At 40.8% G+C, this 17,750-nt stretch overlaps 1 protein-coding gene across 2 annotated transcripts in view; it reads left to right on the forward strand.

Moving 5' to 3' along the window:
- Positions 1-15,980, forward strand: part of fbxo38 (F-box protein 38) — a 406,136-nt gene extending 390,156 nt beyond the window's left edge. For both annotated transcript variants that reach the window (XM_060927607.1, XM_060927608.1), the window contains exon 21: positions 15,408-15,980. In XM_060927607.1, the coding sequence (XP_060783590.1) occupies positions 15,408-15,586 (179 nt within the window). In that variant the 3' untranslated portion in view covers positions 15,587-15,980. The remainder of the gene's footprint in view (positions 1-15,407) is intronic.
- The last annotated feature ends 1,770 nt before the right edge of the window (positions 15,981-17,750 follow it).

The following is a 17,750-nucleotide window of genomic DNA, read 5'->3' on the forward strand; positions in this document are numbered from 1 at the left end:
TAGCAGTAGCTTTGGTTCTGCAATTATGCTGCCAAGTCGTCACCCATTTGCCCTGCTGTGAGGACTCTCATGCTGGAGTTGGGGAATTGCTAGGTCCACCTAGGACATCCAGACTTTCCCCTGCATAAACTACACTGCTCTCATTCTCACTAAACCTCTCTAGAGTCTGGATGCGCACCTCTAAAGCTGCAGTCTTCTTCTGTCAGCGAGCCATCTAATATACACATCACAAATAAAGCTATTACTAATGACAAAAGAAGGATGACTAAACATTCTGCACTGTGTTTATAAATGCGAGCTGACTGCGCTTTAATCCGGGAAAGGTGTGTGCAATTATTCTTTGAGGTGCGTGCTGCTCAGAGTGCAAATGCACGAGTGGAAGTTTGATGCGTGCCAGGTGCAGATGTGACAGAACCTCCTAAAGAGCTCCCTCCAGGAACTAAAATCCCTCTTGGATGACCCCAGGGACAAGAACCTGACATTGGACATAGTGCCATCAGTGCTCTACTCTGGCTCAGGAGAGACATGGCACTAGAACATGGGCTTGGGCAGAGGTTTGGGTTCTGGTACAACCTTAAATGGGGGCAAGGACACAAGTGGAGGATGGCCCCATGAGGACAGTTGAAAGTTACATCTGGAGGATGCTCTGGACTCTTACAGTAATGCTTTTATGGCTGAGGACTACAGTTGACTTGCTAACTTTAGGACTGCAGTTGTCATGAACGGTTTTGCACTCAAGTTTCCATCAATGAAGAGTTACATCATCAACGAAACTGTCTTCATGTTAAAACTGTTAATATTATAGTCAGGCTGTCTGTTGTTGCCCAAATGAGGATGGGTTCCCTTTTGAGTCTGGTTCCTCTCAAGGTTTCTTCCTCATGTCGTCTGAGGGAGTTTTTCCTTGCCACCATCATCACAGGCTTGCTCATTGGGGATAGATTAGGGATAAAATTAGCTCATGTTTTAAGTTGTTCAAATTCTGTAAAGCTGCTTTGCGATAATGTTTATTGTTAAAAGCGCTACACAAATAACCTTGACTTGACAAGTGGACAGGCATCCTCAAAGCCTGATGATGGAGGGAAGAGCTCGTTCATGCTGAAGCCAGACGGCAGAGTGACAAACTCCTTGAAGTCAGGTGCACAGCGAAGAGCTCGTTCTCATTGAAATTTGGAGCGGAGGCCACTCTGTCAGCACCTGGCATTGGCTGTGGAGCAGGGGCCGCTGCGTTGACGTCTGGAGGGAATTCTGGAGTGAAGGCCTACTTCTCTGTTGCTGCATCGGCCTCTGAAGGGAGCTCCGGATCAACAGCCCCCTCCTCTGCTACTGCATCAGCCTCTGGAGTCTCAGCCCCTCCCCCCTTCCCCCAACCAAAAAAAAAAAAGAGAAATTCTGGGGGTCCTCCTTCCTGGAGGTCTGGAACCAGGACTTGAGTTTCTCAGCTAATCACTGGGAACTCCAGAGGCATGGCTGCTGCATTTTCATTAGGTGTCCTTCCCACCAGTGTGCTGGTCCAGTGAGCCAGTAGATAATGCACCTCACCCATAAGCACTCTGGCGATTTGGGCTCCACCAAGTCCTCAAACAAAAAGCTGAATTGCAGCAAAAATCCATTTGGCGACTGCGCCACCCCGTTATCTTGAGCTGGTATGTTAAGCCCTCGCCGTGGAACAAAAATAACAGATCCAGGCTGAGCAGCGTGCCTGTTCTCCTCTGCTACATCTATGTGTTGGCGAAGTATTCTGTCAGGAAAGTGGCGGATGATGGATGTAATTACAGAAGACTTTTTATTATAAAATAAGAAGCAGGCACAGAATCAAAAACAGAGGACAGCCAAAGGTCAAGTAAGGCACAAACAGACTGGAAGAGGCAAAGACGAAAGTAGAATCCAAAATACAGACGTGAGAGTCGAGAACCAGAATAACAGCATAACATAGACTATATTGCCAAAGGTATTTGCTCACCTGCCTTGACTCACATACAGTTAGGTCCATATATATTTGGACACTGACACAAATTTTGTTTTTTTACCTGTTTACTGAAACATATTCAAGTTATAGTTATATAATGGACATGGACAAAGTCCAGACTTTCAGCTTTCATTTGAGGGTATCCACATTAAAATTGGATGAAGGGTTTAGGAGTTTCAGCTCCTTAACATGTGCCACCCTGTTTTTAAAGGGACCAAAAGTAATTGGACAATTGACTCAAAGGCTGTTTCATGGGCAGGTGTGGGCAATTCCTTCATTATGTCATTCTCAATTAAGCAGATAAAAGGCCTGGAGTTAATTTGAGGTATGGTGCTTGCATTTGGAAGATTTTGCGGTGAAGAAAACATGCGGTCAAAGGAGCTCTCCATGCTGGTGAAACAAGCCATCCTTAAGCTGCGAAAACAGAAAAAAACCCATCCGAGAAATTGCTACAATATTAGGAGTGGCAAAATCTACAGTTTGGTACATCCTGAGAAAGAAAGAAAGCACTGGTGAACTCATCAATGCAAAAAGACCTGGACACTCACAGAAAACAACAGTGGACAATTGGATGATCGCAGAATAATTTCCATGGTGAAGAGAAACCCCTTCACAACAGTCAACCAAGTGAACAACACTCTCCAGGAGGTAGGCGTATCAATATACAAATCTACCATAAAGAGAAGACTGCATGAAAGTAAATACAGAGGGTTCACTGCACGGTGCGAGCCAGTCATAAGCCTCAAGAATAAAAAGGCTAGATTGGACTTTGCTAAAAAACATCTAAAAAAGCCAGCACAGTTCTGGAAGAACATTCTTTGGACAGATTAAACCAAGATCAACCTCTACCAGAATGATGGAAAGAAAAAAGTATGGCGAAGGCGTGGTACAGCTCATGATCCAAAGCATACCACATCATCTGTAAAACACGGCGGAGGCAGTGTGATGGCTTGGGCATGCATGGCTGCCAGTGGCACTGGGTCACTAGTGTTTATTGATGGTGTGACACAGGACAGAAGCAGCCGGATGAATTCTGAGGTATTCAGAGACATACTGTGTGCTCAAATCCAGCCAAACTGATTGGTCGGCGTTTCATAATACAGATGGACAATGAGCCAAAACATAAAGCCAAAGCAACCCAGGAGTTTATTAAAGCAAAGAAGTGGAATATTCTTGAATGGCCAAGTCAGTCACCTGATCTCAACCCAATTGAGCATGCATTTCACTTGTTAAAGACTAAACTTCAGACAGAAAGGCCCACAAACAAACAGCAACTGAAAACCGCTGCAGTGAAGGCCTGGAACAGCATTAAAAAGGAGGAAACACAGCGTCTGGTGATGTCCATGAGTTTAAGACTTCAGGCAGTCATTGCCAACAAAGGGTTTTCAACCAAGTATTAGAAATGAACATTTTATTTACAATTATTTAATTTGTCCAATTACTTTTGAGCCCCTGAAATGAAGGGATTGTGTTTCAAAAATGCTTTAGTTCCTCACATTTTTATGCAATCATTTTGTTTAACCCACTGAATTAAAGCTGAAAGTCTGAACTTCAACTGCATCTGAATTGTTTTGTTCAAAATTCATTGTGGTAATGTACAGAACCAAAATTAGAAAAATGTTGCCTCTGTCCAAATATTTATGGACCTAACTGTATGAGCTTAAGTGACATCCCATTCATAATCCATAGGGTTCAATATGACATCGGTCCACCCTTTGCAGCTAAAACAGCTTCAACTCTTCTGGGAAGGCTGTCCACAAGGTTTAGGAGTGTGTTTATGGGAATTTTTGACCATTCTTCCAGAAGCGCATTTGTGAGGTGTCACACTGATGTCGGACAAGAAGGCCTGGCTCTCAGTCTGCACTCTAATTCATCCCAAAGGTGTTCTATCAGGTTGAGGTCAGGACTCTGTGCAGGCCAGTCAAGTTCATCCACACCAGACTCTGTCATCCATGTCTTTTTGGACCTTGCTTTGTGCACTGGTGCACAGTCATGTTGGAAAAGGAAGGGGCCAGCTCCAAACTGTAAAAACAGTCTGCATGCCTAGGTGCTTGATTTTATGCACCTGTGGCCATGGAAGTGATTGGAACACCTGATTCCAATAATTTGGATGGGTGAGCAAATGCTTTTGGCAATATAGTGTATAAGGCTTGGTAAGGTCATCAAGAATGCAATAATTCACACCATTGGGTTAGGTGTAAGAAAAAATTTTTATTTACAAATGTGGCAAGGGGTGGGGAAAAGAAAGAAAGAAGAAAACACAACTTTATTCATCACACACTTGTGAAATTTCCTCTCTGCATTTAACCCATCTGAAGCAGTGAACACACACATGCACACACACATACCCAGAGCAGTGGGCAGTCATGCTAACAGCGCCCAGGAAGCAGTCGGGAGTCAGGTGCCTCGCTCAAGGGCATCTCAGCCCAAGGCCGTCCTGTGGGGGAAACCGGAGCACCCGGAGGAAACCCACGCATACACGGAAAGGCCCTTCCCAGCCGCTGGGTTCGAACCCAGAACCTTCTTGCTGTGAGGCGACCGTGCTAACCACTACACTACCGTACCACCCACGGTGGTGGGTGGCACAGTGGGAGTGAATGTGTGAGGTGTGACTGTGTGAGGTGCTGTGGAATCTTGGTGCCCAAATAGAGGACTGTCCCTTGGAGACTGCCAAGGGGCTACCACTCAGGGGAGGTGTTGTGGAGGAGACCTGCTTTTGTCAGTGAGGTTCAGGTTACTTTATTCATACCCATAGGTAGATTTGGTTTGCAGTTGAAAATAAAAAACATCCATTGACACAATTTCAGACATCACAGACAACAACAGATCAGACAGGATAAAACATGACAAAAGGATAAAAGACAAGAATGCATATATGTCAACCTTTAGTTGCCGATGCCCTTACAAAATCTGTACTTTTCCCTTACAACTTGGTGAGCACATCTCTGAAGGCCTGTCCTGGAGCAACAACACCGCATCACTGGCCAAAAAAGCCCAACAGCGTCTGTACTTCCTCCGCAAACTGAGGAGAGCAAGAGTCCCGGCCCCCATCATGCACACATTCTACAGAGGCACCATTGAGAACATCCTGACCAGCTGCATCACCGTGTGGTATGGCACCTGCACCGTGTCCTGCTGCAAGACTCTGCAGCGCATCGTGAGAGCAGCTGAGAGGATCATTGGTGTCTCTCTCCCTTCTCTTATGGATATCTATAACTCCTGCCTCACCCGCAAAGCCATCAGGATTGCAGGTGACCCCACCCACCCATCTCGCAGCCTCTTCAGTCTGCTGCCATCGGGGAGGAGACTGCGGAGTCTCCGGGCCAAAACCAGAAGGCTCAAGGACAGTTTCTTTCACCAGGCGGTCAGGAGGCTCAACTCCCTCCCTGTTCTGCCCCTCCTGCCCCCTGCCACAGATTCTGCCTGCACACCCCCCTGCCCCCCCCCCCCCTCAGCATCTGACATGTCACCCTCACAGTTTCCCCCCCAACACACACACACACACATTTTTTATATATATATATATATATATATATATATATATATATATATATATAATGTGTGTGTGTGTGTGTGTGTGTGTGTGTGTGTGTATATATATATATATATATATATATATATATATATATATATATATATACTGTATATACAGGTGCTGGTCATATAATTAGAATATCATGAAAAAGTTGATTTATTTCAGTAATTCCATTCAAAAAGTGAAACTTGAATATTATATTCATTCATTACACACAGACTGATGTATATCAAATGTTCATTTCTTTTAATTCTGATGATTATAACTGACAACTAATGAAAACCCCAAATTCAGTATCTCAGAAAATTAGAATATTGTGAAAAGGTTCAATATTGAAGACACCTGGTGCCACACTCTAATCAGCTAATTAACTCAAAACACCTGCAAAGGCCTTTAAATGGTCTCTCAGTCTAGTTCTGTAGGCTACACAATCATGGGGAAGACTGCTGACTTGACAGTTGTCCAAAAGACAACCATTGACACCTTGCACAAGGAGGGCAAGACACAAAAGGTCATTGCTAAAGAGGCTGGCTGTTCACAGAGCTCTGTGTCCAAGCACATTAATAGAGAGGCAAAGGGAAGGAAAAGATGTGGGAGAAAAAAGTGTACAAGCAATAGGGATAACCGCACCCTGGAGAGGATTGTGAAACAAAACCCATTCAAAAATGTGGGGGAGATTCACAAAGAGTGGACTGCAGCTGGAGTCAGTGCTTCAAGAACCACCACGCACAGACATATGCAAGACATGGGTTTCAGCTGTCGCATTCCTTGTGTCAAGCCACTCTTGAACAAGAGACAGCGTCAGAAGCGTCTCGCCTGGGCTAAAGACAAAAAGGACTGGACTGCTGCTGAGTGGTCCAAAGTTATGTTCTCTGATGAAAGTAAATTTTGCATTTCCTTTGGAAATCAAGGTCCCAGAGTCTGGAGGAAGAGAGGAGAGGCACAGAATCCACGTTGCTTGAGGTCCAGTGTAAAGTTTCCACAGTCAGTGATGGCTTAGGGTGCCATGCCATCTGCTGGTGTTGGTCCACTGTGTTTTCTGAGTTCCAAGGTCAACGCAGCCATCTACCAGGAAGTTTTAGAGCACTTCATGCTTCCTGCTGCTGACCAACTTTATGGAGATGCAGATTTCATTTTCCAACAGGACTTGGCACCTGCACACAGTGCCAAAGCTACCAGTACCTGGTTTAAGGACCATGGTATCCCTGTTCTTAATTGGCCAGCAAACTCGCCTGACCTTAACCCCAAAGAAAATCTATGGGGTATTGTGAAGAGGAAGATGCGATATGCCAGACCCAACAATGCAGAAAAGCTGAAGGCCACTATCAGAGCAACCTGGGCTCTCATAACACCTGAGCAGTGCCACAGACTGATCGACTCCATGCCACGCCACATTGCTGCAGTAATTCAGGCAAAAGGAGCCCCAGCTAAGTATTGAGTGCTGTACATGCTCATACTTTTCATGTTCATACTTTTCAGTTGGCCAACATTTCTAAAAATCCTTTTTTTGTATTGGTCTTAAGTAATATTCTAATTTTCTGAGATACTGAATTTGGGATTTTCATTAGTTGTCAGTTATAATCATCAACATTAAAAGAAATAAACATTTGAAATATATCAGTCTGTGTGTAATGAATGAATATAATATCAAAGTTTCACTTTTTGAATGGAATTACTGAAATAAATCAACTTTTTCATGATATTCTAATTATATGACCAGCACCTGTATATGAGTGTTTAGTCTATGTCTAGTTCTTATCTAGTGTTTATACTGTTTATATTGTTTATTTCAATTATTCTATTTTTATTTATTGCATTGCCTGTTTGCACTGTGGGTCAGAGAGGACTGAAATTTCATCTGTGCTGTATGTCGAGCATGTATAGCATATTTGACAAAAAAGTTGACTTGACTTACAGTACAAACACCCATGAGCCCTTATACACGAGAAAAAAATTCAATATCCAAAGCACTGATTGTTTTATTCCACATTATACACTCCTATTGTAATAGGCATATTTATCACACTGCATCAAGTTAAAGGGATCAAATAAGCATGTACTGAATAAAAATACATTTTAGATCCCAGAGAAAACAACTGAATTAAAAAGGCCTATATGTACAGTCAAGGAAATGATTATCTACTAAAGAGAATGACTGAACTATAAACTTAATTATTTAATATACATTGTATCAGTAATACCAGAATTATGTAAATTTTTAAATTAAATTAAAATTAAATTTAAATTATTATGTAAATTATTATGTAAATTTTGCAAATAAAATGTATTAATGTTAAATCAATATTAAGTCAACTAAAGATGACTGAACCACATCAAGTATATTATCTAAACAAGGATAAGTGAAAATATTAATAAGTAATGAAGTTAAAATGAAACTCTTCCCAGTAATTTATAACAAGAATTTGAATCTTATTCCTTTTTGGAGTGTTCTTTGTTGTACAAAGATGTTGCAGATTTGGCACTAGCTATAAAATCACTGCTTGGGCAGAAGTTGCAGCTCCTCATCACAGTTAATTTTAATTTGCAGATATGCAGTTAATGTGTCAAAGATTCTTTATTGTCAATTCACTATATATCTAGAACATATACTGTAGGAGAATCAAAATACCGTTTCTCTCTCACCTTACTTGTAAAAAACAGATAAAGGTTACACACAAAATAAAAAAAAATTAAGAAAAACAATAAATATAGATAAAAAATTAAGAAAAAAAAATATATGAATAAAAATACACTCTAAAATCAAACAATGTACAAAATAGTAGTAGTGCAATACAGTACAATAACGGAGAAGGTGCTAGAAGAGCAGCTTATGAGGTGTATATGATATTAGTGCAAATGAGCAATAGCAGCAGATACAGATACAGCAGTAATGCTAATGTTTGTGGTGTGATGTGCAAACGGTTGAGTAATGCTAATGTTTGTGATGTGCAAACGGATGAGAGAGTTTTCTTGTGTGAATGAATGTGTTACAGACCAGGGGTAGGTAGTGGATAGAGTTCAGCAACCTGACAGCCTAGTGGATGAAGCTGTTTAGCAGTCTTGTGGAGCGGGCCCGGAGGCTCCAATACCTTTTCCCTGAGGGCAGGAGGCTGAAGAGTGAGTGTGAAGGGTGGGAGGTGTCACTAGCAATGCTGATGGCTCTGCGGATGAGACAGGAGTGATAGATGTCCGTCAGGGAGGGCTGATGGGTACCGATGATCTTGCTGGTCGTGTTCACTATGTGTTGCAGATTTTTCCGGCGGGAGGCACTGCAGCCTCCGTACCACGCAGTGATGCAGCCAGTGAGGACACTTTCACTGGTGCCCCTGTAGAATGAGCACATGATGGGGGGTGGGACTCATGCACTTCTCAGTTTGCGGAGGAAGTAGAGGCGAGTTTGAGCCTTCTTGGCCAGCAATGTGATGTTGTTGGACCAGTAGAGGTCCTCAGCAATGTGTACCCCTAGGAATTTGGTGCTGCTCACCCTCTCCACTGCAGCACCATCGATGGTCGGGGGGGGGGATGCTGTGAATGACCTCTCCTGAAGTCGTCTGCAGCCATATTTTTTTTTTGTACTCCTATATGAATTTTCCTAACAAATGAAAAAGCCCTCTCACTATCTGCATTGCTATGTGGGAGGCACAGTAAAGCAGTAAAAAGTTGTTTCAGCACTGGAAACCTGGCAACACCCAGAGCAGTTTTTACATCAAAGACCTTTCCCCAATATACATCTATTAGTACTTTTTTGCCATCATTTGCCCTGCATGCCACAACATCATCTGGTATAAGCTGAAAGTCCTCCCACTCCTCCTTCAACTGCTCCAGGTCCAGGTAAAAGCCAAAAGAGGAAGTTAAATTGACAACACCACTATAGTCCAGGTCATCCTTTTCAGATGGATCTAATACTGCAAGATTGACCAACACTTCATTGTCAAATAGAAATTTATCCATCATCTTCCTGGCAGCAGCCTCATAAAATCCTCTGACAGAGGAGAAGACGACCTGGACAGTTTTTGCGTCCAGGTCTTCCTCTAGCTCCACCAGGTGAGATCTGACTGCAGGCCCCACTGCCAGCTTGTCATTGGACTGCTGCAGCTCCTGGTTGCCCACATCAAATTCCCTAAGGTTCCTGCAGGACTTGACATGCTTCAGCTTCAAGAACTTCACAGCAAACTTCTGTAGAAGCCTGTCCAGCTCAGGGAGGAGACTGCCAGCCATGCAATCCTCCCCTTGAAAAAGGATGTTAAACTGATTGAGCACTGGCATAATGTACTGCAGGAACAACAGTATAAGCTCAGTCAGGGGTTCCTGTAGCCTGTCATTTATCGACTTGACTTTGCCCGGTTTCTCAACATCTTTATGACTGTCAAAGTAGCTTCGCAAGGCAGGCGGTTACAGACTTTCTCTAGGGACAGCCAATGGGTAGGACAGTGCTTCAAGATCTGCTGCTCCTCTACCTAGAATTGAATGTAGAACAATTAATTGAGGAAAAGCTGGAAGACTACCAGAAGAGAATCTCAAAGACTCCTTATGTTTTAGCTATACGATAGGTCTGTTAGCTAACCTCTGTAAACTGCTGAAATGCTTTGAAGTCCTGAATGCGCTTTGAGCTGTGGTGGAAAAAGTAGAACACATTCACGAGAAGGTCATCTACTTTAAATGGCAGTGCCTTCACACCGCCTTCACACACAGATTTGCCAAGTGGCAAATGCAGCCAATGCTGAAACAGAAATAACAGTAGAATAAGTACAGTATTGGAGTACTATTCTGAGAAAATCTTGGTGTGTGTGTGTACAGTGCCTTGAAAAAGTATTCATACCCCTTGAACTTTTTCACATTTTTCCATCTTACAACCACGAACTTAAAAGTTTTTTATTGAGATTTTATGTGCTAGACCAACACAGAGTAGCACATAATTGTGAAAAACAAAAATGATAAATGGTCTTCAAAATTTTAAACAAATAAAAATCTGAAAAATGTGATGTGCATTAGTATTCAGCCCCCCTGCGTCAATACTTTGTAGAGCCACATTTTGCTGCAATTACAGCTGCAAGTCTTTTGTGGTATGTCTCTACCAGCTTTGCACATCCAGACACTGACATTTTTTGCCCATTCTTCTTTGCAAAATAGCTCAAGCTCAGCCAGATTGGATGGAGAGCTTCTGTGAACAGCAATTTTCAAGTCTTGCCACAGATGCTCAATGGGATTTAGGTCTGGACTTTGACTGGGCCATTCTAACACATGAATATTTTTTTATCTAAACCATTCCATTATAGCTCTGGCTGTATGTTTAAGGTCATTGTCTTGCTGGAAGGTGAATCTCCTTTCCAGTCTCAAGTCTTTTGCAGTCTCCAACAGGTTTTCTTCCAGGATTGTCCTGTATTTAGCTCCGTCCATCTTCCCATCAACTCTGACCAGCTTCCCTGTCCCTGCTGAAGAAAAGCATCCCCATAGCATGATGCTGCCACCACCATGTTTCACAGTGGGGATGGTGTGTGCAGGGTGATGAGCAGTGTTCGTTTTCCACCACACATAGCGCTTTGCATGTAGGCCAAAAAGTTCAACTTTGGTCTCATCTGACCAAAGCACCTTCTTCCACATGTTTGCTGTGTCCCCTACATGGCTTCTGGCAAACTGCAAATGGGACTTCTTATGCCTATCTTTGAACAATGGCTTTCTTTTTGCCACTCTTCTAAAAAGGCCAGATTTGTGGAGTGTATGACTTATAGTTGTCCTGTACACAGATTCTCCCACCTGAGCTGTGGATTTCTGCAGCTCCTCCAGAGTGATCATGGGCCTCTTGGCTGCTTCTCTGACCAGTGCTCTCCTTGCTCGCTCTGTCAGTTTAGGTGGACGGCCCTGTCTTGGTAGGTTTGCAGTTGTGCCATACTTTTTCCATTTTTGAATGATGGATTGAACAGTGCTTCTTGAGATGTTCAGAGCTTGGGATATTTTTTTATAACCTAACCCTGCTTTAAACTTCTCCAGAACTTTATCCCTGACCTGTCTGGTGAGTTCTTTGGTCATCATGATGCTGTTTGTTCTTCAGTGTTCTCTAACAAACCACTGAGGCCTTCACAGAACAAGTGTATTTATGCTGAGAGTAAATTACACACAGTAGGACTCTATTAACTAATTAGATGACTTCTGAAGGCAATTGATTGCACTGGATTGTATTTTGAAGTATCAGAGTACAGGGGGCTGAATACAAATGCACACCACATTTTTCAGATTTTTATTTGTTTAAAATTTTGAAGACCATTTATCATTTTCATTTCACTTCACAATTATGTGCTACTCTGTGTTGGTCCATCACATAAAATCTCAAAAGCTTTCAAGTTCGTGGTTATAAGGTGTAAAAATGTGAAAAAGTTCAAAGGGTATGAATACTTTTTCAAGGCACTGTGTGTGTGTGTGTGTGTGTGTGTATATATATATATATATATATATATATATATATATATATATATATATATATATATATATAAAATCAACTTATGAAACATACCTAAAAATCTTGGGACTTTTTGCTTGGAGCCTGGTCAAAACAGAATCTTTCCTGCCAATCATGGTGTTGCAATTGTCACTTGCAAACCCAACCATGTTGGCCCAGGGGATGTCATTTTCACTGAAAATATGCATTCATGCTCATTTTGTAATTATAAAAGTTACAAAGGTATTTATAATATTATACATATTACTACACACTTCCAGTCTACATTGTTAAACAGATGTACAGATTCAGCAAACTGGCACACCACTTTACAATTTAAAGAATAAATTCTTACCTCATGAAGCTGTCAACAGCTTCAAATATTGCTGAAGCTTTACCAGAAGCAAGTTCTGGTAAATCCAGCATTCTGGTTTTTACACAGACATCTTCAAAAATGCGTGCCAGAATGACCAAGTGCTTGGTGCTGTTTCTGTCATTGCTCTCATCTATCATAAGGCTAAATGGCTGCTGGTGCATTTTTTCGATGACAGGATTTGTATAAGCAGGGGCTAAACTTCCTTTGACGACCATAGTCATCTGCGTTTGTTTGCATGCAAAATCCTGGGTGAACAACAAATGAATAAAAGGTTAGGTCTACGTACATAACTGGCAAGTACAGATTATTTTCCTGGTCAATAAAAGAAAATCAGAGCACGGCAAACATGTAGATGGTGTTAAATTGCTTCCATTTCCTACTACACATTTAAGAGACAGGTTACCAATGGTTATTACTACCATTACTCTTCATTCAATACTTTTCCAGTTTACTGACGACTGATGGTAGTAACGAGTATTGGTCATCTGTGTCTACATATCCTCCTGGGAACCATGAAAAAATGTCTCTCTCAATTTCTCTTTTGTTGTGATTTCCTTACTAGGTAGGGTTAAAAAAAAAACAACTTACAATTTAGAATTAAAAAAAAAAGGATGCACTGTTTACAAGACACCAGGATTCAAGTGAATAGCTTGAAAGAGTAAGAGGGTGTGCACGTAAAATAAATGTCAACTACAGAGGACACAAGTCTATGGGTTGGTTTTCAGGAGGATACAACCCCGATTCCAAAAAAGTTGGGACAAAGTACAAATTGTAAATAAAAACAGAATGCAATGATGTGGAAGTTTCAAAATTCCATATTTTATTCAGAATAGAATGTAGATGACAAATGTTTAAACTGAGAAAATGTATCATTTAAAGAGAAAAATTAGGGGATTTTAAATTTCATGACAACACATCTCAAAAAAGTTGGGACAAGGCCATGTTTACCACTGTGAGACATCCCCTTTTCTCTTTACAACAGTCTGTAAACGTCTGGGGACTGAGGAGACAAGTTGCTCAAGTTTAGGGATAGGAATGTTAACCCATTCTTGTCTAATGTAGGATTCTAGTTGCTCAACTGTCTTAGGTCTTTTTTGTCGTATCTTCCGTTTTATGATGCGCCAAGTGTTTTCTATGGGTGAAAGATCTGGACTGCAGGCTGGCCAGTTCAGTACCCAGACCCTTCTTCTATGCAGCCATGATGCTGTAATTGATGCAGTATGTGGTTTGGCATTGTTATGTTGGAAAATGCAAGGTCTTCCCTGAAAGAGACATCGTCTGGACGGGAGCATACGTTGCTCTAGAACCTGGATATACCTTTCAGCATTGATGGTATCTTTCCAGATGTGTAAGCTGCCCATGCCACATGCACTAATGCAACCCCATACCATCAGAGATGCAGGCTCCTGAACTGAGCGCTGATAACAACTTGGGTCGTCCTTCTCCTCTTTAGTCCGAATGACACGGCGTCCCTGATTTCCATAAAGAACTTCAAATTTTGATTCATCTGACCACAAAACAGTTTTCCACTTTGCCACAGTCCATTTTAAATGAGCCTTGGTCCAGAGAAGACGTCTGCACTTCTGGATAATGTTTAGATGCGGCTTCTTCTTTGAACTATAGAGTTTTAGCTGGCAACGGCGGATGGCACAGTGAGTTGTGTTCACAGATAATGTTCTCTGGAAATATTCCTGAGCCTGTTTTGTGATTTCCAATACAGAAGCATGCCTGTATGTGATGCAGTGCCGTCTAAGGGCCCGAAGATCACGAGCACCCAGTATGGTTTTCTGGCCTTGACCCTTACGCACAGAGATTCTTCCAGATTCTCTGAATCTTTTGATGATATTATGCACTGTAGATGATGATATGTTCAAACTCTTTGCAATTTTACACTGTCAAACTCCTTTCTGATATTGCTCCACTATTTGTCGGCGCAGAATTAGGGGGATTGGTGATCCTCTTCCCATCTTTACTTCTGAGAACCGCTGCCACTCCAAGATGCTCTTTTTATACCCAGTCATGTTAATGACCTATTGCCAATTGACCTAATGAGTTGCAATTTGGTCCTCCAGCTGTTCCTTTTTTGTACCTTTAACTTTTCCAGCCTCTTATTGCCCCTGTCCCAACTTTTTTGAGATGTGTTGCTGTCATGAAATTTCAAATGAGCCAATATTTGGCATGAAATTTCAAAATGTCTCACTTTTGACATTTGATATGTTGTCTATGTTCTATTGTGAATACAAAATCAGTTTTTGAGATTTGTAAATTATTGCATTCCGTTTTTATTTACAATTTGTACTTTGTCCCAACTTTTTTGGAATCGGGGTTGTAAAATGTCTATCAGCAATTAAAATGTTTAGGCAAGCAAAATCGCTGGGTAACTACAATTGCCGTTATATAAACGGTGCCTCCCAGTATCGCCTCCCTAAATTATCATGATAATGGAGGAAGCTTTCCTACATGCAAACAGTAAAAACTTAAACACAAATGCTTACCTGTGCAGTCTTTGAATCGGGAAACATTTTTTTCGCTGCTCTGAAAAATGGTCTACAAATCAAAAATAGTTCTGTTTCATTGGGCATGTGTGTTAGGACTGCTCAACCACAAATTAATGACCGAGAAAACCACGTGCAACTAGAAAACCACAAATCGAAAATAGTTCCGTTTCATTGGGCATGGGTGAAACACGAGGACTGCTTAACCACAAATCAATGACAGAGAAAACCACGTGCAACTAGAAAACCATAAGTCGAAAATAGTTCTGTTTCATTGGGCATGCGTGTTTGAAAAAATAAATGGGGGATGCTAAGAAAATTTTCTCAGAGTAACAGAAAAAATCTCGGATGATACAAAATGTAATTTTCCCGTATGAAAATCAGTATATGCCGTATTAGCCAAAAAATTGTATTTTCCCGTACAAAATACAGGGAAACTGTATAAGTTGACATGTAGGAGAATGATCAAAGCGCTCCAATACTAATCAGAATAAAACTATTGATAAAAACATGAAAATGCATAACCAATCAAAAGTTTTTTGCTTGTTGGTTTGGTTTTTTTTGCTTAAGCTTTTGTAATTTTACATCTTTTTCTCTCCCAGCTACTATCTATGCTCCACGGCGCAAAGGACAGCTTTCAACTGATATCTGCATGGAGACCATTGGTGAGGAGATATCGGAACGTCGTCAGATGCAGCTAGGTGTGTTCCAGCGGGTGGTTGTTATATTCATCCATTACTGTGACATGCATGGAGAACCTGTGGATGATGACTATATTTAAAGCAAATTGTTAGAGGACTTGATAAATGAAAATTGGAAAACGCTACCTTTTGGGTTCTAAAAAGTGTATTATTGAAAACTGTGTGCCTGTGGGAAAGAGGTGCTTTTATTTTTTGAAAAGCTGTTGTGGTATCAGAAAATTACAGCAGTGTGCCATTCTTTCAAGACAAATCAGTATAGGTTCCCCAAGGCTGTTTCTGTCTGTCTTCACATAGTAAACACATCTGTTTCTATATCTAAGTGCATGTAAGGATTGAGTGAATTAGTTGCTCATTTTGTAAAGTAATTATTGTGCTTGTGTGATACTGTGGAGTAGTAGCTTTAGTATAGAGAAAGACTTGCAATATAAAGATGTACAATGCTTGGATTTACAAACTAAAAATTCTTAAAAATTATCCGTATGTCTTTTTTTTCCTTAGATGTTATTTTAATGTAATACCTACATTTTAGACTTTTTCCTGTCTTTGTAGCATTTTTCTGAGTTGATTTCATTTGTTACATGCATTGTAAATATGTAAAGTTTTTAAAGGGTCCAACCCCCAAAAAAATCCCCCTGCCCCTTAATACATGCTTGGATAGTACATGGTCAAATGTTTGTACACACCAACTCATTCTTAGGTTTTTCTGGATTTTGACTATTTTCTATTTTGAGGACAATACTGAAGACATCAAAATATGAAGTAACACATGGAACGTATATGGAATTATGTGGTAAACAAAAAAGTGTTAAATATGCTTCATATATTAGATTCTTCAAAGTAGCCACTGTTTACCTTGATGACAGCTTTACATACTAGTGGTATTATCTTAACCAGCTTCATGAGGTAGTCACTTGGAATGCTTTTCAATTAACAGGTGTCCCTTGTCAAAAGTTAATTAGTGGAATTTCTTGCCTTGATAATGCATTTGAGACCATCAAATAGTAAATTAAAAAAATACAGTAAATAGCCCTATTTAACAACCGTAGTAATCCATATTATATCAAGAACCGCTCAAGTAAAGAGAAACAATGGTCCATCATTACTTTAAGACATGAAATGTCTTTTAATTAGTAAAAATAAAGAAAAACCACTGAAGTTGGTGTGTCCAAACTTTTGACTGTTAGGATGGTTACTCAATCTTTTTGAGATCATTTTTCAAAATTATTTTAATTAACCTCTTTGTGGCTATAGAGCTAAAATGATCTTAACTTGACCATTTGTATGGAAGATAAAAGCATAAACTTGTCTTAAAAAAAGGTATAACATCCTGAGGTCTCTTTTTTTTTTAATTTTATATTTGGCTGAAGATGAAAATGTGCAATAGTAATACGTGGAGGAAAATACATGATCAATACCCATGTAATTAAAGCGCAGACTTGAACATCGAATTAACTATAACTGCAAGCAGTTAAGGGGGCCAAGCACTTTCTGTCCCTGCCCCTAATACTAGGATCAGACTGAAGAATATTTTTGTCTTTCATGATGGTCACCATGTCAGATTAGGCAATCATAGTGCCATATATTCTTGCTGTGTCTTGGTCGGGACACTGACAACACTACAAGTTTGACCCTGACCACTCCTTGTTCATGTCCTTGTGTGTCATCTGGGAGAAGGGTCAAGAAATTCTCAATCATGGCCATCAAGGAACATGTCATAGGTGTTTTCAAACTACAAAATACAAAAAATTCTGAGATGCTAGACTTTTTGTCGAGGTGTTGTGGAGTGTCCCAGATGCAACATTGCTGTTCATCGATTATGTTACACTACAAGGGCTGTTCATGTCAAGAAGCATGTCAAAACTGGGCTGAATTCATGTACTCTGATCCCAGCAATAATGACTGAGTAAGACAAGAAGACATTGGGACCATTATTTTTTGCTTCCACGGATATATAGTGTTTTACTATGCTGTAATCCAAATTTCATGACTTGGCAAAATTAATAGGAGAAGAAGAAATACACTATATTGCCAAAAGTATTTGCTCACCTGCCTTGACTCGCATATGAGCTTAAGTGACATCCCATTCCTAATCCATAGGGTTCAATATGATGTCGGTCCACCCTTTGCAGCTAGAACAGCTTCAACTCTTCTGGGAAGGCTGTCAACAAGGTTTAGGAGTGTGTTTATGGGAATTTTTGACCATTCTTCCAGAAGCGCATTTGTGAGGTCACACACTAATGTTGG

The sequence above is a fragment of the Neoarius graeffei genome, chromosome 8 (assembly GCF_027579695.1).
Source record: "Neoarius graeffei isolate fNeoGra1 chromosome 8, fNeoGra1.pri, whole genome shotgun sequence".
In the NCBI taxonomy this organism is placed as follows: Eukaryota; Metazoa; Chordata; class Actinopteri; order Siluriformes; family Ariidae; genus Neoarius; species Neoarius graeffei.